This window comes from Bidens hawaiensis, unplaced genomic scaffold (assembly GCF_021521415.1).
Source record: "Bidens hawaiensis isolate Kalapana, Puna unplaced genomic scaffold, B.hawaiensis_p1.1 tig00014406_1, whole genome shotgun sequence".
NCBI lineage: Eukaryota > Viridiplantae > Streptophyta > Magnoliopsida > Asterales > Asteraceae > Bidens > Bidens hawaiensis.
In genome coordinates, this window is record NW_027492248.1 from 500,559 (window position 1) to 524,328 (window position 23,770).

At 33.7% G+C, this 23,770-nt stretch overlaps 1 protein-coding gene across 1 annotated transcript in view; it reads right to left on the reverse strand.

The window, feature by feature from the left end:
- Positions 1-5,422: 5,422 nt before the first annotated feature.
- Positions 5,423-23,770, reverse strand: part of LOC143546612 (uncharacterized) — a 29,718-nt gene continuing 11,370 nt past the window's right edge. Inside the window, exons 2-3 of the mRNA XM_077038245.1 lie at positions 9,488-10,386; positions 5,423-5,794 (exon numbers count right to left, since the gene is read on the reverse strand). Of these exons, the coding sequence (XP_076894360.1) occupies positions 5,423-5,794; positions 9,488-10,386 (1,271 nt within the window). The remainder of the gene's footprint in view (positions 5,795-9,487; positions 10,387-23,770) is intronic.

A 23,770-nucleotide genomic window follows, 5' to 3' on the forward strand; every position in this document is an offset into this window, starting at 1 on the left:
CATGTATATGTCAACCCAACCAAATGGTCAATAGGTTATAGGTGACGGGGGCGAGGTCGCTTAGGAGGTGCAGACCAGCACCTTGAACAAGCGCCCCAGCCCCAAGCTCCAGCTAGTTCTCCTCCTTTATTATTATATACATCATCATCATCATCATCGTACTCAGTATATCCCACCAATAGCAATGCTATGGTAGGGTCTGAGGAGGGTAAGATGTAGACAACCTTACCTCTACCCCAAAAGAAAAGAAAAGAAAAGAAACCAACATTATTCCAAACACATAAAATTTATTGGAAACCAAACCAATTTAAAAAAAAATTGTGAATGCTTCATATTTACGAGAATAAATCTTATTGAAATTGTGAATTTTCACCCTACATAATGTTTTCTAAATCAAAAGTATTCTCACAAAAATAATATAAGTCGTTAATGATGATATGTACCTGCAAGCGGCGCCAATGGTACACTAATTTCGGGTTTTGGAGAGGTCTGAAGGTTTCTTCCTTGTGAAGAAATTAGGACAAGAGTAAAAAGTATCATGAAGATCAATGTGACGCTGCTGAACTTCATTTTCAGAAATTGTGTTTTGGTGTGTTACTTTGATTTATAGAGGAAATTAATATTGTCCTTTTGTGTATACTAATAAACGAATGGCAATGGTTGAGCTGAAATAAACGGATGTTCAAATGCTTAAAAATGCATGTCTTACAAAAGGACGCCACTTTTGAACCGAAGGAACAACAACTTGTAAAGGTTGACTACTTGACTTTAAAGTTTGGAGCATTGAATTTGAGCTAGTCTTTGAGCTATTCAAAATCTTGTTGTTTTACGTATGTGGTTAAATGACCACCACTAATCATTTTATTCATTAATTGCTTAATAATTAATACATTAATAGGCATAACTAGCAGTTGAACCTTTAGTACGTATTGATGTAGCGGATATTTTGTAAGGCTCGGATTTAAATAAAATTTATCTAGGGACATGGAGAAAAACAGTCGCATCCACGTTTTATTTTAATACAATTTACATCGAATCATAGAAAAATAATTAAGTAGCACAACTTTGAATAAATTTTACATTAAAACGTAGATAAAATAAGCACACGTCATAACAACATACGATAAAAAATTGAGATCTTGAAAAGAAAGTTCACATTGCAATGACAAATTTGGATTTTCTAAAAACATCAAATTTAAATGCTCTAAGAGAAAATAAATTTGTAAACAAATCGATACCATGAATCAACTTTGACTTCTTGTACGGTTGTGCTTCAATGACTCATACATTATTGCACAATATGATCAGTAAACGAACACCACAATTATATGGGTCGACTTTAGGTAATCGAATCCCATATCAGATCATAAAAGCTTTCTTCCATATCCGGATTTAAACCCGTAAGATCGGGTAATTACCCATCGGGTATCACACATACTCGTGGGTTTCAGGTATAATATATATCGTATTTACTTAAAATAAAATGAGTATATCATACACCGTATATAATTAAAATAAACCAAGTTGGTAGGAATTACGCAGGGGCGGCTCTTGAGGTGTGCGAGCCGAACCCTCGTCCGAGGCACGATTTCGGTAGAGGGCACAAATTCTTAAACATATATTTGTTTTTTTAAACATTAACAAGTGAAATTGGGCAAATGACTTGTGAAATAATAAGAAAATAAGAAGGAAAACGGACATAACAAAGAAAAAAAGTATTGCCGGAAAATTTTCCAGTGGGTTTTGAAGTTACAATAGGTGAGTTTGGAAGTTGGAGTGATAATGAAGTTGAAAAGACAGAATGAGTAAAAATATTATTTTATTATTACTTTTCTACCACACATTTCAAAATTAATTTTTCCCTCTTTTTTATTTTTTTTAAATTATACAAAGTTAAAGTAAATTGTTACTTTTACTTGGGTTAATGTAGGCATGTTCAAAACAGTTTGGGACTAGGAACCGGAACCGGTTCCTATATTCAAAACCCCCTTTTAAACCGGTTCCAGGCTCGAACCGGTTAGGGAACCGAACCGGTTCTCCCACCCTCGGACCCCTAACCTATCTAACCGGTTCTTACCGGTTCCTAACCCGGTTCCTGTACCGTAACCGGTTCCAACCGGTTACAGTGTAAAAAAAATTTTTTTTTTTTTTCGTTTTTCGTTTGCGATTTGGATTCTAAACTACGATTCGTATTTGTATAACATGAAAAATAAAAAAAATAATTTACATAAAAATAAACAATTAACTGATGAAGAAAATACAACTACTGAAGATGTTTGCCACTGAAGACAACTACTGAAGGTTGCCACTGAAGACAACTACTGAAGGTTGCCACTGAAGACAACTACTGAAGGTTGCCACTGATGACAAGTTGACAACTACTGAAGGTTGCCACTGAAGGTTGCCACTGAAGGTTGCGACTTCTTCCTCGGAATTACTTGTAGAAATGCCTTCTTGTTCGTCGTGCACTCGAACATCAAGTGGTGTTTCATCTTCGAGAGTGGTTACGTGTTGAATACGATCGATTGAGTCCAAGTGATCCTTTAAGCAAATGCACATCTCCACCGACTCCGAATTTAGTCTAGTTCTTCTCACCGATATTACCCTGCCACTAAGAGAAAAAGCGGATTCCGAAGCTACCGTAGAAGCTTGGACGGTTAGTAAATCACGGGCCATGGTGGCAAGAATCGGAAACTCGGTTTCCTTTACCTTCCACCAAGCCAAAACATCAAAAGTGTCATATTCCTCTTCGGATAAACCGGTAGAGTAATCATTTGCACTATACCTTCCTAGTTCGCTTGAAGGGGTGTTACCCCTTTGTTTTTTAGCCGTTACGTTGCGAACGGTGTTCATAAGGCTAATCATGGGATCTCGTACTCTAGTAGCACTTGAACTTGATGAAGACCCCCCCCGGCATAGGCATGTGTATGTTTGACCCATATTTATTTAAATAAAAGTCATACATAAATTTAAAATTCAAGTTAAAATCATTTTTTGCCTCTATTGAAAAGTTTGGGTCAACTTCATGCATATCTAAGGCTGAAAAAATTTCGTCTATCACACATTCAACCCCCGTAACATTTAACATTGGGTTTAAAGCGGCAGCGCAAGTAAAAACCGGTGGCAATTCAAGAAAGTATTTTTTTAATTTAAGCTTCATTGGTAATATGATGTTTGAAAACATTGGACTTTTATTTTCAAATTCTTCAAAATTGTTAACGATTAAAAATAACTCCGAAAGAACCAAGGGACTTGTCGGATAATACGTTCCCGATAGTTTCGTAGTTGATGTTTTAAAAACTTCAAGAAAAGTCGATAAGTCATTGATAATTTCCCATTTCTCATTTGAAAAGGGGATTGCCAAATCATTCTCGGCAAGACTATAATAAAACATTTGTAAAGTTTCTCTTTGTTTCAAAGCACTTTGAAACATTATGCAAGTGGAATTCCATCGATGAGGTACATCCCAATTAGCTCCCAAAGCTTTTCTTCCCGTATCTTTACAAAATTTTCTATATTCCATTTGTCTTTTTTTACTTTTCTTAAAAACTTCATGTATCATTAGTCTAAAATCGTTTATAACCGATGTAACCTCATCCGAAGCAAGTCCGTCTTGCACGATTAAATTAATGATGTGTGCAACACACCTTGAGTGAAAAAATACACCATTGCAAATCGGCGTATATTTTAATTTTAATTTATCAACCGCCGATGTATTATTCGACGCGTTATCAAATGCCATTGAAAATATTTTATCTTCTAGTTTATAAGTTTTTATAACATAATCTAAAATTTCAAACAAATTATCTCCCGTATGTGGATACTCAAAGAGTTCGAAAGCAATGGTGCGTTTCATCATTTCCCACGATGACGGGTCTACCCAATGAGCGGTGACACAAAGATAAGATTCGGGTAGACCATGTGGAGCCGACCAAACATCACTAGTTAAGTTTATTCCCGTATTTATATTTTCAAAATATGCAATTAGTACCTCTTTGGCCTTCTTCCACAATTTTAAACAATAACGTTTAAGAGTATGACGACTTACGTGAGTGTATTGTGATTGAAGCGTATCTCGAATCATGGCGGTTAAGCGAGGGTTGTCGAAGTGGCTAAACGGCAATGCTTCTTGAATCACAAACTTCGCCATACGATCTTGAACTCGATCAATTTGGTATGTAAATATTCCGCCTTCACTATCCATTTGCGTTTGTTGCGAATCGACGTTCTTTTTCAACGCCTTGCAATACGGTTTTTAGATGTGTTTCTTCAAATTTGAATTCGAAAGTGGGTTTAAATAAATCCCACAAAACTTGCACCGAGCCTTCAATGAATGGTCACTCAATTCATTGAAATCCCAATTGCACCAAATCTCTTGATTACGATTATGAGGTACAATACGAACGAAACTTGGTTCGGCGTTGGAACCTTGACCAACCGATGATTGTGAGGCAGCCATAACAACAAATATGAATATAGAAAAAGAGAAAACAAGAGATTAGAGAACTCAAAACGTTGTAATAGCGTTTTTTTGTATTTTTTTTGCGTTCGGGTTTGCGTTTTGAGTGTTGTGATGAACCCATGACACCAAATACCTATTTATACTAGTAGTGGGGTGCTTGGGGGAGCCAAAAAACGGCTATTTTTGACCCCAACGGTCAAAAAACGGCCAAAAAAAACGATTTCCAACGGCTATATTCGATCCAACGGCTAGAACCGGTTAGGAACCGGTTCCGGATGGTTCGGTTCCAGAACCGGTTCCGGTTCGGTTCGGTTCCTACCCGCCCCCACTCAGAAATGCAAGAACCGGTCACGGATCATCGGGTTGAATCAGATAGGGTCCGGTTCCTACAAAAAACGGGTAGGAACCGGTTCGGGTCCACCGGTTCGGTTCCAGGAACCGGTTTCGTTGAACATCTCAAGGTTAATGTGTGATTATAAATTTATAATCCATAATCCATCTTATAATTATTGGATTTTAAAATGTATTGGCCCACTTTTTTTATTCATACTTCATTTGGTAAAGTTTAGGTTATTAGGCACAAACCAAAATCTATTTGATAAATAATGTTAGGTGTTAGCTATTAATGGATCTTTACAAATAACCGCTTAGGCGTTAACTATTAATGTAACTAATTTAATTACTATATTTTTTCTATATTTATTGGTGTAACGATTTCGTTTAAAAATATTAGTTTATATGCATTACTCGTTATGGCCTACGAGCCTTTTTATTTCGGTTTGGCCGAGGTACGTAAATTCTCGGAGACACCCCTTGAATTACGAATCTGATCAGACATGTTATCAGTGGCAGATCCAGACATTTAACTCAATGGGGGTAAAATATAACCAATAAAAATACATGACCTGAAAATGTAAAAACGGACTTCATTAAATATAACAAAACAAAACAAAACACATATTACAATTGTCCTCTACGAGATTTCATCTTTTGGAAACGATTAATTACAGCTTCATTCGTAACACTTTCAAACGCTTCTTTTTCGATGCTAAAAACCACACAAGCATTCAAAAAATCCGGACCAATTCGATTACGCAACTTTGTCTTTACGTTCTTCACTACCGAAAAACATCTTTCAACCGTTGCGGTTGCAACAGGTAAAACTAATGTAAGCTTTAATAATCGATACACCAAAGGAAATGAAATATGTTTTTTTGTTTCCACCATAACTCTAGCAAAATCGGCAATACCATTCAAGTTAGCATATCTTTCATCTTTTCGCACACTATCAATGTACAAGCCAAGTTGATGTGAAAGAGCGATTTTTCCCGACTATCAAAATCATATGGATAGAATTCACATAGTCTCATTAACTTCGACTCATCAAACTTAGAAAATGAGTCATACGAGATGAAAGCCGTCATGTTTTGAAGTAATTCCGTGTTTATCTCATTAAAACGATCACCAAACTCTTGAATTAGCATATCAACAACGGTGTTAAAACACTCAAAGTTATAGTAATGTTGATTGGTGAAATCATACCTTTGCCTTTTAGATCTGTGACCTCTTTCATTAATGTACTTTTCTTCCATGTTCAATATTTGTGACAATCGTCAATTTCAGGTTAACTCCGTTAACTCAACTTCGTCAATTCAAACTTAAGATCATTGAATCTATAACGCACACTTCATTATATTTAAACTAGGGTTTAAATGACGCTTAACACTTACTACATGTGTAGTCTTTCGGGAATTGCACCGAAACGCAAACGAGTTGACGCAAACGATTGATGAATAAACGAAAAACGTCAAAACAATAATTATGTGATAATTATGTGTTAGACTTATGTGTTGTGTGATAACATGGTTATAAACGTTAACTCAAGATGTAAACAAGTTAGTTTAAGCTAGGAAAAGTAATACTTAAAAGTGGAGGGGCTAAAGTGTAACATAGTATTCTATAAATACTATGTTATAATAAACCCTAACTCTTATTTTTCTTTCTCCCAAAACCGATCAGCCACCCCCTCCATCCCTCTTGGCTGCCGTCACCTTCACACACACATACAACCACCAAATCAAGCCCTTGATTGAAGAACTAGGTGCTAGGAAGGTATAATTGATTATCCTATACATTCTTATTACTTGATTTTGATGTTTGTTGGGTTAATTGTAAACCCTAAGCTGCCGATTTCATATATACATGTAATCAATATGATTGTTGTTGATTGAGTAATGATTTGATAAGTAGAATTGATATTGTAACATGTTGATTGTTGTGTCTTTGATTTGAGTTCAAACAAAAACCCTAATCTTGTGTGTAATGTGTAATTGATGTGCATGGATGGTGTTTATGGAGTCTAGAGGGTTATATGAATGCATGATAGTTCATAGATTGTTATTATGTTGAGTTTGGATGCAAACAGTTTCTGGACAGAATGTGTATTTGATGTTTAAGTGACTGTAACGAAGTGTAAACATGAAAATTGGTTGAGATTATTAATACTACAGTAAACTAGGTTGAGTCTAGTTTCTAAAGAATATAAACTTGTAATTTTTGGACAAGTAGAAGTTAACTTTTATGATTTTACAAAAGCGTTGTGCAAAGCTGAGCTGTTAGACATGCTGTTAGGTTGTTTTGTAAATTTTATATCTCATGAACTACGAGACCAATTGGGTTGGTTCCACTTCTGGAAGTTGACTCATTGAGTTAGGAACCTAACCCAAGTGGTCTTGCATTTATTGGATTTTTCGTTTAACGGGAATTGCAAATAACATTCTGTTGCGCATGAATTTGACTGTTATGAGTTTGCTGTAATGATTTGATGATTGTGATAAAACTATGTGGAATAAAAATATAATAAAATATGTTCTGGAAACCTAAGACATATAAGCTTCTGTGATGATTTTTGGTAAATTAATTGAGATGCTATGATCGGTGGAATAGTACAATCTTTTAAGTAGAATTTCTGTCTCGGTGAAACTAGCTGCTGAGTTTTGTGAAAATGCATGAAATATGATACTTGCTAATTTATTATCGTGTTTTGACCAAATTGCCCTTGAGGGGAATGATTGCAAGATAATTGTCGTGTTTTGACTAAAATGCCCTTGCGGGGAATAACTGCTAATTGATTGTCATAATTTGACCAAAATGCCCTTATGGGGAATGATGGCTAGTTAATTGTCATGATTTGACCAAAATGCCCTTACGGGGAAAAATTGCTAGTGATGTACTTTATGAATACATGACACGTATATGATTGCTTACACATGTAATGTGTCACAAATACACTTGTTAAAGTCACACACGATTCACAAACGAAACACGAAACATGTTATGTGCATAGGTATTATGTGCCGGGTCTAGAGACTCGATAATATTCCGACACTTAGAAAAATCTCTTTGTTGTTTTAGAACGCTAGAGAGAGTTTTTCTGTGACGCGCATTCTTGGTGATTTAATTTGGGAAATTCTTCGCAAACAGTGAGTTTCACTTTCCCCTCTTTAAACTGTTTTCAAACGATTTTCACTTGAGGGAGATAACATACTCCACAACGCATTTAAGATTTTGTTATAAATTATATATCACTTGTAAAGGCTAAGTGGCAAACGAAACATTTGAAGTCCTACACATCGAACCGGTTAATATTTAGAATAGCGAGTCGCTGTTGAGTAGTACTACTGGGTTTGACAAACCCCACCCAACGCTAAACTCGACTGGAGGTCGAGCGGGTGTAATTTTGGCTAACACGTACCATGGTCTGGAGGACCTGGTGACAAGGCACTTAATAAACGAGTCAGCTTCGGTGTCGAACACTTAGTAAATACTTGCTTTATAGGCTAGCTACCTATAGATATATAATTGACATAACACTATCTGGTAACGCAAAACGCTGTAACGCAAAACGATTTATTTTTATATAACTTGTGAACTCACCAACCTTGTGTTGACACTTTTAGTATGTTATTCTCAGGTAGCCGAGGCGGGCGCGCGGTTTAGGAACATGCATTGCTTGACACATTCTAATTATGCAAAACTTATTTTTAACGGTTATCATTGGTTTTAAGTCGTCCTGCGTGACGCAACTTTTGATTAAAGGTTTTTACGCTTCCGCATTTATTTACTCGTAAACGTTTTCATGGTTTTGAAACTTTATTTTATGGTTTGATTATAACTGATGATTCCGATCCTGTTAGTTCACACCCTCTGACGGTAAAACTCCGTTAGTGGATTTTGAGGGTGTGACAATATTTGAATATTGTTTTTTCCACAAAATAAATGAATTTTCTTTAATAGTGGATTAAAACCACTTTCTCTAAAGTCTTGCAGCTTTCTTTTAGTTGATTCAACTAATAAAACAGCTTCCATAATATCTTGATCTTTTCTTTGAAGAGATCATGATAATATATCTGAGAGCCCTAGAATGTGTAACATCTAGTGCAAATAAAAAACAAATTCAAACGAGCTCAAAAAACCTAACATGTTGATTGCTTGATTTTGGGTAGAAGGGTTAGTGCACTCCTGTGTAACATGTTCAACGACTCTCATGATAGAGGGAAACATATCAACCAAACGTAAAAGTGTTTTGTAATGAGAATTCCATATTGTATCACCGGGTCGTATAAAAGAAAGCTCTTGGTTTAATCCACTCCCTGTTTCAAGTATGCCACTACCAATTTTTTTTTCTACTCTCTCTTTTTCATTTTCACGGAGCATATCTGTTCGTTACAAGAACCACAAACCACATTCATCAAAATGCTAATATTATCGAAGAAGTTCACAACACCTAAATGTTTTTTTTGCAACCGTCACAACTACTAACTGAAGCTGGTGAGCAAAACAATGTACATAATATGCCAAGTTATTTTCTTCTAAGATCTTTGCTTTTAAACCATTGAACTGACCACACATATTGTTTGCTCCATCATATCCTTGACCTCTTAACATTTTAAAACTTAATCCATATTTAGCAAAAAAAAAAAGTGTCGATAGCAGACTTGAGGGCCGAAGAAGTGTCTCCATTACATGAACAAGACCAACAAATCTCTCTTTAACAAGTCCACGTACATCAACATATCGCAAAACAATTGCCATTTGTTCCTTTTTTGACAAGTCACTAGACTCATCAACCAGCAAAGCAAATATATCATCACCAATTTCTTTGAAAATAGAATTTAGAACTTCTTCCTCAAAACAATTAGCAACATCTTTCTGAATACTTGGAGATAAATACTTATTATTACCTGCAGCTTTTGGTAATTTTCGAAGTTCCTCATTATGCTTATAAATTAGGTCCCATATTTCCAAAAAGTTTCCTTTGCAAAGAGACGTTTTACTTTCATCATGACCACGAAAGGATAACGTGTTTTTCAAACATAATCTGCAATCATCAATAGTAGCATTTAGCCGAAGCCAATTTGCTCTCTTCACAATATCATCTTGCTTCTGAAAAACGGTGGGGATAGACTGCTTTTGATTTAGTAGATCTTCACATCTTTTAAGTGCTTTATTGTGAGCACTACCAACATCACCCACATGTGAAACTAATCTTTCTGGTTTATTCCAAGAATTAAATCCTTCTTTTGAAAATACATTACGCCCACCTTGGTTTCCAACATGATATGCAAATAAGTAACAACACAAACAAAATACTTTGTCTGCTTTTATACTATTCTCTAACCAATTACCATATTTATCAAACCAAGTGAGACTGAAATGTTGCTCTTTACTTCCCAACTTTCTTTTTGGGAACTTATGACCACGTGGTTGGCAAGGTTCATTAATCCAATACTTTCTCCGTATCTCATCTCTTTGATTTGGGTGGTAATCCAAAATTCTTTTCCTATCAGCGGGATCCCAAGGAAGATTATCTAGATCAACTAAACTAGGTCCAGATATTGGTTTATAAAAACTTTCCATAGCACCTATAAGACAATAAATTCAAGCATTAAAATATCAAAAATTCAAAAATTATACAACTATTGTTGTAAACTGTAAAATAACTCTCACAGTATTCAAGTAAGTGACAAACAAATAAAATAAAACTAATAATATGAATTATAACTTTTAAGTTCTAAATGATCAAATTTTAACAATAAACAATTGCTATTGTATACAAAACATTACCCAAAGCAAAGAAATAAAGAATTGATAAACAAAGAAACAAAAAATCATATGAACCTTAGTTGATTGAAGCTTCAATGGTCGTGACGTTTAAAGCTTGCCGTCTTCTCTTTTTTTGATATGATCATTAATATTTTAGGGGTTTTAGTTTTTTCCTATCAATAATTCATTAACAATGTAAATTGGGCTTTTTAAAATATATATGGGCTGGGCTATTTAGGCTAGAAGTTGGGAGGATGTGGGGTAACAAAAAAAAACGTAAAGGGGGGAACTTCTATTTTAATCAAAGTTCACTAAAAATATTAATACATATGCATATTATAAATAATTGAGTGGGGACCTTACCACCCCCTCACATATGCCTGCATCCGCCAATGTATAAGACATTAATTATTTTAAAACCCAGTGTAACACACAATATTTTTTAACAGTGTAATATATGTTATTATGTGCCCAGTAACAAAAAAACTAGAAAAAAAAAATTAATCAATGTTACACACGATTAACAAAAAAAAATGTGTGACATGTTACATATGTAACATCTCGCACAAATATAGTGTTTGTGAACTACCACTAGAAACTCTTCAAATTTTTCTGAAGCACCTAGAAATACAAAAAAGAAAAACAAAAGATCAACAATATGAAAAATATAATGTTTGTTATTAGTATTTAGTAGTATCTTCTCACAAAAATATAAATTATTAATAACCATACCAGGTGTCACTAGTGGGTCATAAACTTTGGGTTTTGAGAAGGTTTGTAGTTTTCTTGCTTCTGAAGAAATTAGGACTAGAGTAAAAAGAACAATGAAGATCAACCATTGTTTTCTAGTAGTGATCAATGTAACGCTAGTGAACTTCATTTTAGAAATTGGGCTTATATGCTGGTGTGTTAGTTTGATTTATATAGAGGATAATATGATTGTCTTTTCATAGAAAATAAGGAACAATAAACGAAGGGCAATGAGGTGAAAGTCTACCCAAATTTCCATGTATTTAATCAACTTTACAAAACAATAAAAAGTTTGTCTTTATGACTTGACCCTGTACGCGGTCCTGATTAGACTATTTCAACGTATGGGAAAAAATGTCTTAAAAATAGGGATGACCGTGGGACAGCACCTGTATCCGAATTTGTACTTGTATCTGTACTCGATTGTACTCTATCGAAAATCAATAAAAACACGTACCAATACTTGTACCAAATTTTCGATATGGTACGGGTATTTCGGTACGGTTCCGTTTTTGTACCACTTTACTTTTTATTTCCAAATCTTCGACGATCTTGAAACCGGTACGAGTAACAAACAACCTGAATTAGCCCGGGTATCGCTACTTTCACAGGTACGTGCCGGGTACCAAGTTAGTACATGTACCAAATTGGCCATCGATTTAATGATAAGATAGTATTGAAAAACCATAATTCGGTCGTCGACTTTAAGTGATTTGTTTGTTGGTTTGAGTCTTGGATGTTATATTATTTAATTTTGAAGAAACGTTTGGTACATGTTTAATAATAACATGGTTGGATAATTTATTTTATAATTAAATATGAAGAATCCTAATTAAACCTTTACATACTATAAACAGGTACAAAATACCAAATGTACCCGTATCGTACATGTACACAATTGTACCTATACCAAAATTCAACAAAAATGAGTACCAATACCCATACTGAATAACGTAATCGGTACGGATACATGAGCGTGTACGAATACAATACGGGTACGAGTATGGGTATTTGAGACAAAATGCTCATCCATACTTAAAAATGTGTTATCGCCATTCACATTTTGACGCATTATGAAAGTTCCTTTTAAGGTGGTGTTGAAAAAATAAATAACAAAATGATGTTTAAAAATAGAGTTAACAAATATATGTTTTACTTTCTCTCATTAACTAATGGTCTAATAGTCTAGTGTTTGTCTCTTCAAAAATAAATTGATGTTTGAACTAATTGTTCTTCGACCAACGAACGTTCTTGTGTTTGGATGGGGAATACTTGTGTGGACCTTACTAAAGTGTCTTCTCTTGTCGTGCATAGAAATACCGGGTTTGTTGCAAGGTAGGTCGTGTTAAAGATGAAATCATGAAAAATTGCTAAGCACGAGAATGCATGTGTCGAGAATCAACACACATTCATTTCTTTTGCTTTCGATACATTTGGGTCTCTTGCCCTCGATGTTGCTACGTTTTTAAAATAGTCCAGTAGGGTGTGCACGGTAACTTATCTACGCTGAAGAACTATAACTTTGTTTTCAGTAGGATTTTTGGCATTCAAAGGGGTGGCGATACAACTTGTTGCATGCTTACTTGTCTCTCTATTATAGTTGGATTCTTTTATTTTATATTTAAAGTTAGGGGGAATGGGAGATTTTACATAGAAAAATTTGTTGCTAAAAAGAAATAACTTGGATTTTTGTGTGTGTTTTTTTTACTTGTACGGCACATTTGTTCTTCACCTTTCTAGATACTATGTTGCGAGTAACATCGGTGTTGCCTAGTGAAGGTCTCGGACAGGTTACGCTCTCTTACTCGGAGGACGATTAATTTCATGGAAATCGAAGAAACAAACTGTCATTTCCCGTTCATCGGCTAAAGCTAAATAACGAGCTATGGCATCCACGGTTAGTGAAGTATTATGGATGAGATGGCTCCTAAAAGAGCTTGGTATTAATCAATATGGCCCAACCACATTATTCCGCGACAACCTCGCAGTTCAGCATATAACCAACAATCCTGTGTTTCATAAAAGAACAAAATATGTTGAGATGGAGCTACTTTGTGAAAATAAGAGTGGAGTCTAAAGAAGTCAAATCTATACACATTCACACGAAAATGCAACTTGTCAATCTCCTAACAAAAGCACCTGGAATGCAATAACTTCCTACTTTATTTGGCAAGTTAGGCATTTGTGACCTTCATGCTCCAACTTAAGAGTATTCCCAATGGGTTATCTATACACATCTCCGTTTCTAAAATTTAGAAAAGTCACCTAAATAGCCACTCCAATCCATTCCCTATCTCCAAACTTTATTTCTAAATTTTAGTGAAATGGTATAGGAAGCCTCCAAATTTAAAGTGTTGTCACAACACTATATTTCCAACTACCCTTCTATAAATACATACTAGAAATCAATTTATATGGCAAAATAATTATGAATTAAGATTTTAATGGAAGAAAGAGAAAAAAATAATAAAAAAATAAATATAGAGATGAGAATGGAAGATTGATTGGGGGAGGATTTTAGAAAATGATGTATAAATTAAAGAAATTGTACTTTTTTTAGTTAAATTTTAAAGATGGGGATAAAGAACACATATACCATGTCACAAAATCTAAAGAATTACCAAATTATTAACCAGGCTAAGTGTTTACAAACCCCCAAACAGGAAGAACGAAAACTATATGATTCCGACTATATGAACGGATCAGAATCAGAAATACACCGACATAAGATAACATACAAATCTAGACTCATAAACAGATACACAAAATCGATGAACCCTAAAACATGAGCCAAATTGAGAATCGAGAAGATGAAAAATAACCAACCAAAAAAATAGAAAATATTTCTTTGGTTTTAATAAACCCATATAGGTTGGGCCTTCTCATCTCATGCTTTAGGTCCAAGCTAGCATCCAAGCCCATAAGTAGCCATCCAGCTAATCAACCCAATAACACTCCAAAAGCCCATATTGTCTCCACAACATATCTATCTATTCTAATAAAAGACTACTCATTCTTGCCACTTGTCAATTTCTTAGCCATCCTCACATTTTTTTCAACCAATTTCTATATATGATCCTTATCTTTTTAGTCATTTCAATATATGAATTCAGATTTTATTAAATGCAAATCTTAGCCCATTCATTCATTAACATCAATTTTGAAATAAGAAAATGAGAAAAAATCAAATTGAAGTTGCAAACATGTTAGAATAAAATTTTAAAGTCATGGGTAATTGCAAATTGAATTAAAATAAAGGTGTATCACTGTCGAAGTATTCAGATTTGTATTGGAACTACAAATTGTTTTTAAACTGAGATTCGAGCAGCAGTACATAATTTTTTTAATATAAGATTGGTTTCAAATTTGGATTTAAAATTTTCTCATATGCATTTGAACTCAGAAAAATGTGTATTTTCTTAATTATCTCCAAACGTTATGTACAAATATTGTAAACATGGAGAATACCTACTATATACATCTCGGTGTTTAGCATTAAATTATTGAAGTTGAATATTATAATTATAATTTATATGTATACCGATTTACTATATGAAGTATATGTCATTTATTTATATTATTTTTTTGTGTAGTATAAAAGATTTTAACAATAAGAAAAGAGTTAAGTGCCATTTTTATACCTGTGGCTTGCTCAATTACGTAACTTTGGTACCTTTTTCGAATTTTTTGCAACTGGACACTTCACGTTTCAAAAACATGTCATTTTAGTAATTTTTTCTAACCCCGTTTATTTTGTCCGTTAAGTCAGGGGTAAATTGGTAATTTTATTTAGTTTCTCTTTTCTTTTAAACTACTTACCCTTTATATCATTTAAACCCTAATCCCAAAATCAAAACATCAGATATCATTTAAACCCTAAATCCCCTCTGTCTGACTTTGAACAATCAACAATCAAGCAATTTGATTTCACAAATATGGCTGAATTATACTCATCACTTCTATCATCAGAACCCTTATCGCTTGTTCGTGGACACACACCAGCTACGAATCGCCATTCTAAGAGCTAATTCACCGTTGAAAAATCGGGCTTGGATCCGTCTAGTTTAAATGGAACAAAATAAAGCTCTCGACATACCTCTGTTCAAACGTATGGCTAGAGGAAACTACCACTGGCCAGAGGAAACTACCACCGGATCAACCATCAATAAGCCGGAAATCATCTAGAGGCTTCTTTTTCTCCGGTGCCGACGCCGACGACTTGTGTAAGGAAATTATCCACTTCTTTAGCTTACCATTCCTCACCATATCTTCTAAGTTTACCAATTCAACAAGTGTGCGTTGTAATACATCATAAATAATTGTGAGTGGTTGGTTGAAAGCTAAAGACCTTGTCGTTGGTGATAGAATGGAAAAATAAGGGGTTTGAAGATTTGGGATTGGATGAAGAGAGGATCCAGATGATATGATCGATGTTTTCAGGGATTATGATTTAAAGTTTAAAGATGTAAGGGGGTGTTTGGTAGAGGGAATTGAGGGGTGAGAAATGGAATTGGAAAGAATTCTCTTGTTTGTTTATGAAAGAAAGAGGTGAGAAATGGAAATAAACCATTTCCATTTCTCTGATTTTGTTTCTCTAAAAAAAGCGGAGAATTGATTTCTAGGGTTTCATTTCTCCCATTTTCCTCCTTTTCCTTTCAAACTCTTTCTTTTCTCTCCGTGTATAGAACTCAGGAACAACACCGACCGCAATTACCATCGACATATTGAGATTCGTTGTTCATTGCCCTTTATTGCAGTAGACCGTCGCCGCCAAGCGACCTTTTCTTTCTCCGGCAGTTCCACCAACACTAGAAGGTATAGTCGCTCGAAACCTTGCATCATTCCGATCGCTCGACCAGATTGTTACTGTTACTGGTTCTGATTTTTGTTGTTCTGTTTTGGGTTATTTGTTTGGTTAATTTATTTGTCAGTTATTTATCGTTTGTTTTCTGCTGCAATGAGTACTCGATTTTAGTAATTGAATAGATCAATTTTTAATTCTTTAGGCCTGCACCCTTGATGGCGCTTGTACCCTAATTGTATTTACTTCGTAAGAATAAATGTTACCAGGGGATATGCTAATAGGGATTAGAATGCATGAATCCAATGATAATGGAGTTTGAGAATTTCAGTTATCGATGTTATTATAGGCAAAATGCCAGAACTATCTCACAAGAGAAAACACATCTTATTGAGTTTGTTTCCAAGTGCTCTCACGCTCCAAGTTGTGATAAGATAAACTATTGGCAAATAGTGCTTTGTGAGACAATGATCCATGTAGTTTGTTTAGTGCTAGAATCTGGATATTCTATTGTTGACATAATGATATAAATATATATATATATTATACAGACATGATACTTAACTGATACAACTCCAGCTTGCGCACTGAAACCATCAGTTAGACTCGTAAGCTTTTGCATATTTTATATTGCACTTTTATAGAGAAAAAACGTGTAATAAATTAAATTGTTTTTAGAGGTTTTTTTTTGCACAACCTATACTTGCAAACATAGAAGGTGTATGGGCAGGTCTCTGATCCTTGGCTTGAAGCATGTATGTGAAATTCTTGCCAGGTGGGATTGGACAAGTTGTACCATAAGTACCATCTTGCCATGAGTTTCTTCTGTGTTGTAGTCCATTCCTGAAAAAATAAGTTTAGTGACTTGTGCATTATTATTATTATTATAGCATGAAATCTAACATAATAATGTCACATGAGCATTCACATATATTGTCCGTACAAAATATGCAAGTATTTAATACTCCTCTATTAAAAGGGGTGACCTTTTGAAAACAAAAAACATTCAGCAAGTCGGTGAATAAAGTAGCCTGTAATCATTTTTCTTGCTTTCATGATCACTTTGTTGCTAATATTTGGATTATATTTTAGAGTTATTTGTTTTTCTTGAATTTTCTTATATTTTTATGTGTAGATGGCAAGATCACCTTCCAGACAAAGAATAGTTGCCATAGGTGCATTTTATGTCATTTATGTTACGATTCATTGGTGGATGTTGTGTACTTATCATTTGCGTCGGTCGATTGAGTCAATGACTTTACGTACAAAATATTTAATGAGTTACCATAATAGGCGTGAAAACATGGTGAGGATGGTTTATGAAAGTGATGTTACGAGTGTTGTTAACATAAGAATGAATATACATGCATTTACAACACTTTGTGATATGCTAGAAACTAGAGGGGGACTAAAGAATAGTAAAAACATGCTAGTCGATGAGCAAGTTGCTATGTTTTTACATACCCTTGCTCATAATGCAAAGAATAGGATACTAGTCAACAGATTTCATCGGTCCGGGAAAACTGTAAGTCGGTATTTCAAGTTAGTCTTAAATGCTATATGTCGATTACACAAAGAACTCTACAAGTCATCCGTGCCAGTGCCAGATAATGAAACTGATGAAAGATGGAAATGGTTTAAGGTTAGTCAAACACATTTTTTATTAAAGATATTTTTTGCTAACATAAATTAGTAAGTAATGTTTTCTTTTAACTCAGGGTTGCTTAGGAGCATTAGATGGAACATACATTAAAGTTAAAGTCCCTGCTATTGATAGAAAACCTTATAGGACAAGAAAAGGGCAGATTTGTACTAACGTACTCGGAGTATGTACGAGAGACCTTTTATTTACGTATGTCTTAGCGGGATGGGAGGGTTCTGCAGCTGATAGTAGAGTTTTGCGTGATGCAATCAGTAGACCCAATGGTCTTAAAATAACTCCGGGTATGTGATAGACAATTTTCAAAGAATATACATAGATTTAAGTATGATAATTAACATAGAGTTTATGGTTAATTGTAGGAACATACTACCTTTGTGATGCCGGTTATACAAATGGTGAAGGATTTTTAACTCCATATCGAGGTCAACGTTATCATCTTAACGATTGGTCTCGTCCTCCTACGAATGCTAAGGAGTCCTTTAATATGAGACATTCATCAGCCAGGAATGTTATAGAAAGATGTTTCGGAATGATTAAAGATAGATGGGCTATTTTGCGTGATAACTCATATCATCCCATAGAGTTCATGCCACGTATCATCATTGCTTGTTGTTTATTGCACAATTTCATACGAACAACAATGAGTGAAGACCCTCTTGATAACGAAATCCCAGTAAATCACACACAACCTGCAAATGACCATGTCAATGTTATTTCTATGATCGAGCCCTCACAAGAATGGACCGATCGTAGAGACCTTCTTGCTAATGATATGTTTAATAGTTGGACTGCGATGCGTGCGCATCGTGCCAACAATGTTTCTTAATTATGTTTGACAATTATGTATTTTTTATTTGTAGAACCAAGGATGTTTCTTATTAGTTTATTTATGCACTTTATTTGTTTCTTATTAATGTTTCTTGTTATATTTGTATTTGTAGTTACATGAATTATGATTTTTAATTGTATAATTATGCATTTGTACGTAGACATGGCAGATTCAAATATAGTGAGAGGAGTTACTCGGAGCAAGCATACCTGAACAAATGATGAAGATGCAAAGCTAATTGATGCATTAATGGAGATACATGCATCCGGAAAGTATGCTGGTGCTGACAATGGATTCAAACCAGGTTATTTAAATGGTGTTCAACAATTGCTAGATGTAAGTCTTCCTAACTCTGGCCTCAAAGCAGAACCACATATAAAGTCTAGGATGAAGACATGGAAGACACACTTTAGCATTGTATATGATATGGTGCATACAAGTGGGTTTGGTTGGGATGAACAAAAATGTTGTATTATTGCCGATGATAGTGTTTGGAATGAATACGTGAATGTATATTCTAAAAAAATATATTTTTTAGATTTTAAAATTTTAGTCTAATTTATTTGTAATTGTCTTGTAGTCTCACAAAGGTGCTGTGAATTTTCGTGACAAGTCATTTCCTTTCTTTGACAAATTGTGTACCATATTCGGTAAGGATAGAGCTACTGGTAGTAAAGCAGTTGACCTTGGAGAAGAAGATGTTGTTCAAGAGACGCAAAAAAGCTCACCTGTTGATATTGAAGACTTTGATTTTGTTGATGAAGCCGTTCCAAATGTTGATAGATCTGAAGGACAAACAGGAAGTGTGACAAGCAAGCGCAAAAGAGGTAGAAGCACGGATGCAGATGAGATATATCGAGAGTCTTGCAAAGATATCAAGGAAGTTTTGCTTCGATTTGGGGAGATGGTGGGTGAACAACTTAGCAAAGAAGGTATGGAGGCTCGTGAAATCTATGAAAAGGTTAGTGATGAGTTGAAAGCTTTACCAGGTATCACTACGAAAAAACGGTTCAAAGCAGCTCATTTGATTGGTAAAGATGTGGATCTAGGACGTTCTTTTCTTGCGTTGACAATAGAAGAGAAAATTGAGATGGTCGAGTTGTATACCAATGGTTCAATGGGATAGTTGTGTATGGTTGAAGTATGTTTTGTATGTGAATTGGTTTTAACTATGGTTGATGTTTTTTTGCTTAAAAACTATGTTTTGTATGTGAATTGGTTTGATCAATGCATATTTTGGTTGGAATTTATGCATCTTTTTATATGTTTTTTATTTTTTAATAAATATTTGTTATGAAAAAAATACTTGTGCGAATGATAAAGTTGATATAATTCTCTGTTTATTTTCTATGTACCAAACAAGAGAAATGATTCTCAGCTATATTTCTCTACTGAAATTTCTGTACTACCAAACAGAACCGTCAATTATCATTCTCCAGACCAATTCCCTTTCTCTGCAATTCCATTTCTCTACAATTCCATTCTCTGTACCAAACACCCCCTAAGGGGATATAGTTTAGAAAGAAAAAATAAAGTAAATAAAATAAATGAAATTACCAATTTACCCCCGACTTAACGGACAAAATAAACGGGGTTAGAAAAAAGTACTAAAATGACATGTTTTTGAAACGTGAAGTGTCCAGTTGCAAAAAATTCGAAAAATGTACTAAAGTTGCATAATTGAGCAAACCACAAGTATGAAAATGACACTTAACTCAATAAGAAAATCAATATTTAGTTCAATATTTTCTTCTATAACTCAAACCAAAATGTTTCAGAAACATATATATTTCATATTAATATAAAATAATAGCTAATCCGATTAAAAGTCATTTACCATGCTTCCAACAAATCCGAAATCTTTGATTTTTTTTGTTCTATAAGTTGTTAAAATATGTCTATCGATTAATTAAATAATCCGACAACTCCTAAAATATTAACTAATAACACGTGATTAGTATCCGAATTTAAACATTCCTTATCCGATGCTTTCAACTATTATAAATAAGAATTACTACCTTCACTTTATGCAACTTTAAATCTTCTAATTTTCTACTAACTGGAAATAATCTATCTATTCTAATAAAAGACTACAACTTTTGCCACTTGTCAAGCTTATAGCCCTCCTCACCATTTTTCAACAAATTTTCATATATAGTCCTTATTTTTTAAATCATTTCAATATATGAATCCAAGTTTATGTTTATTAAATGTAAATACTAACTGAATTAGTCATTAGCATTAATGGTGAAATAAGAAAATATTAAAATTGAAGTTGCAGACCCGTTAGAATAAAATTTGAAAGTCACAAGTAATTGCAAATTAAAAAAATAGAGGTGCAATATTGTCGAAGAATTTTAATTTGTACAGTAAACTACAAATTGTTTTTAAGCAAGGATTCAAACAGTAGTGCATAATTTTATATATAAGATTAGTTTCAAATTTGAATTTAAAATTTTCTCATATGCATTTGAACTCATGAAATGTGTATTTTCTTAATTTTCTACAAATATTTTGTATAAATATTACAAACATAAAGAATACATATTATACATATATATCTTGGTGTTAACATTAAATCATTGAAGTTGAATAGTATAATTATAATCTATATGTATAACGATTTACTCTATGAACTATCTGTCATCTATTTATATGACTCTTTTGTATAGTATAAAGGGTTTTAGCAATAAGAATATCAATATTTAGTTTTCAATATTTTATTCCATAACTCATACCAAAATGCTTCAGAAACATATGTTATGACATGATTTATACTTTTTCTATACATTCAACTATATTTAATTTAATATGTCTTATAAGATAAATTACTTAATTAAAAGCATTTGATATTTTAAACCAAAAAAATTGGTTCAGTCCCATTCCATTATTTTCGTTTTCCAAAAATCATTCAGGATATTGAAACCTAAAATATCGTTTTCATCAGTTATTTACATAATTCGTATATTGTATTAAACTATACAAATACAACGAATTGAGGTCATGTCAGTGTTACATGTTGGTTATTACATAAATAAAGTGTTTATTATGGTTTATATTCAAAATAATAAAATTAAACAATCGATTCATTATATGTGGAATGAGAACAATCGACTTGGACTAAATCCCGATAACGCCAGTGACTAAGTCTTAGCCTTTAATACCTAAAAATATATATGATTTAAAAACTATGTTTGGTTGGAAGTAATGGAATGAAGAGGGAATGTAATGAGAGAATGAATGGAATGAACAAGGGAATGAAATGGACCATTACCATTCCTTTGTCTTGTTTGGTTAACCTCTGGGAATGAAATAAATAATTACTTTATGCTGTTTGGTATCCAAAAACAATTGTAGGAATGAAATAGAAAGAATAAAAATATTCCTGTCCCGATATATATATATATATATATATATATATATATATATATATATATATATATATACATATATATATTACTAAAAAAAACTAAAAATAGAAAAACTGAGATGGCGACGGTGGTGGTGGTAGCTCCGACGACGAAAATGGTGGTGGTGGTGGTTAGGCGGGGTGGTTTTGGTGGTGGGGGGTGGTGGTGGTAGCATCGGTAGTGATGGCGATGGTAGGGTGGCAGCGGCGTAGGTGGTTGTTAGGCAGCGACAATGGTGGTGGTGGCGGCGAAGGTGGTGGCGACGGAGATGGTGGCGGTCAGGTGGTGGTCGTGGTGATGGTAGTGGTGGTGGTTGTTTTGAGGTGGTGGTGGTGTTGAGAAAGTAGAGTGAAGGAGGAATGGAATGAAAAAAAAAGAAGGGGTTGGGAAGGAATGGTTTTGATGGAATAGGATTCCATGTGAAATGGGTGATTCCATTCCATTGAGCAACCAAACACTATTTTTTTCATTCCCACGTAATGAATCATTCCATTCTTCCTGTCATTCCTGCATACCGAACGCTACCTAAAAGTTTATTTTTGTTGACCCGAAACCTAGAATTCTGACCCAAGAACCAACCCGAATTACTTTGGTTCAGGTTCGAGTTAGTATTTTCTTAGGCTCGAGTTTCTCGAGTCGGGTTAGTTTGGGTTCGGGTTTTCTTGGGTTGGGTTTCAGGTTACGGGTAAAAATGACAGTCCTACTTCCAACTATTATATATAACAATCACTACCTTCACTTTATGCAACTTTAAATCTTCTAAAATTCTTTTAACAAAGAATAATCACTATTATTTGAACATGGTTATAAGGTTAGTATGTGTTTGTCATTTTCCTGGTAATTACATTCATATGAATGAAACAAATCATTTTGTTATAGTTTAATTTTCGGTTCTTATGCTGCTTGATTATACAATTTTTAGTTAAAAAATATAAAATCAATTAAAATTTTGTCATACACAGAATATTAATGACAACAAATTTATCATGATCAATCAATATCAAATTCTAAAGATTTCAAGGATGATTATAACATCAAAGTGTAGGTAATATGATTTTTGGGATAATCGTGTTTTTTTTATAAACATAAGCAGATGTTCTTAAATGATATCATATTAATTGATTAAAAGCTATGATATTTTATATGTATGAATAGTTTTTTGAATAGTTTCATGGATATATTATCATTTATCTAGAGTTGGTATGTATTTGGAAAACCTTTTTTGTCACACGGACAAATATACCTGGCTATATCGAGAGTTATAAACAGACCTATATGTTACCTTATTAAGAGTTTTATAGAAGACATGGACTGAAGATTTTGATTTTTGATAAACAATGTATACCTACTAATGCAATCACGAATGTCGTGTAAAATGAAGTTTTTACTTATTTGTAACATATTTGTGTAATCTTAGTTATCTAATTTCTTTAATTTTAATGTTAACTGTAATTGTATTAACAATATATGATAAATTTGTTAAATGTATTTCACTTAATGGTTAAAGTTTAAATTTCTCATCAATTACCCGTGTAATACACGGGCCTCAAACTAGTCACTTTTATATTTTATGCACTTTAAATCTTCTAATATTCTACTAACTCGGAATAATCACTTTTATTTGAACATGGCTTTAAGTTTAGTATGTCTTTGTCATTTTCCATTAAATGAAATAAAAAATCAATTTGTTATATTTTAATTTTTGATTTTATATGTTGCTTGATTATACAATTGTTTGTCATACACAGAA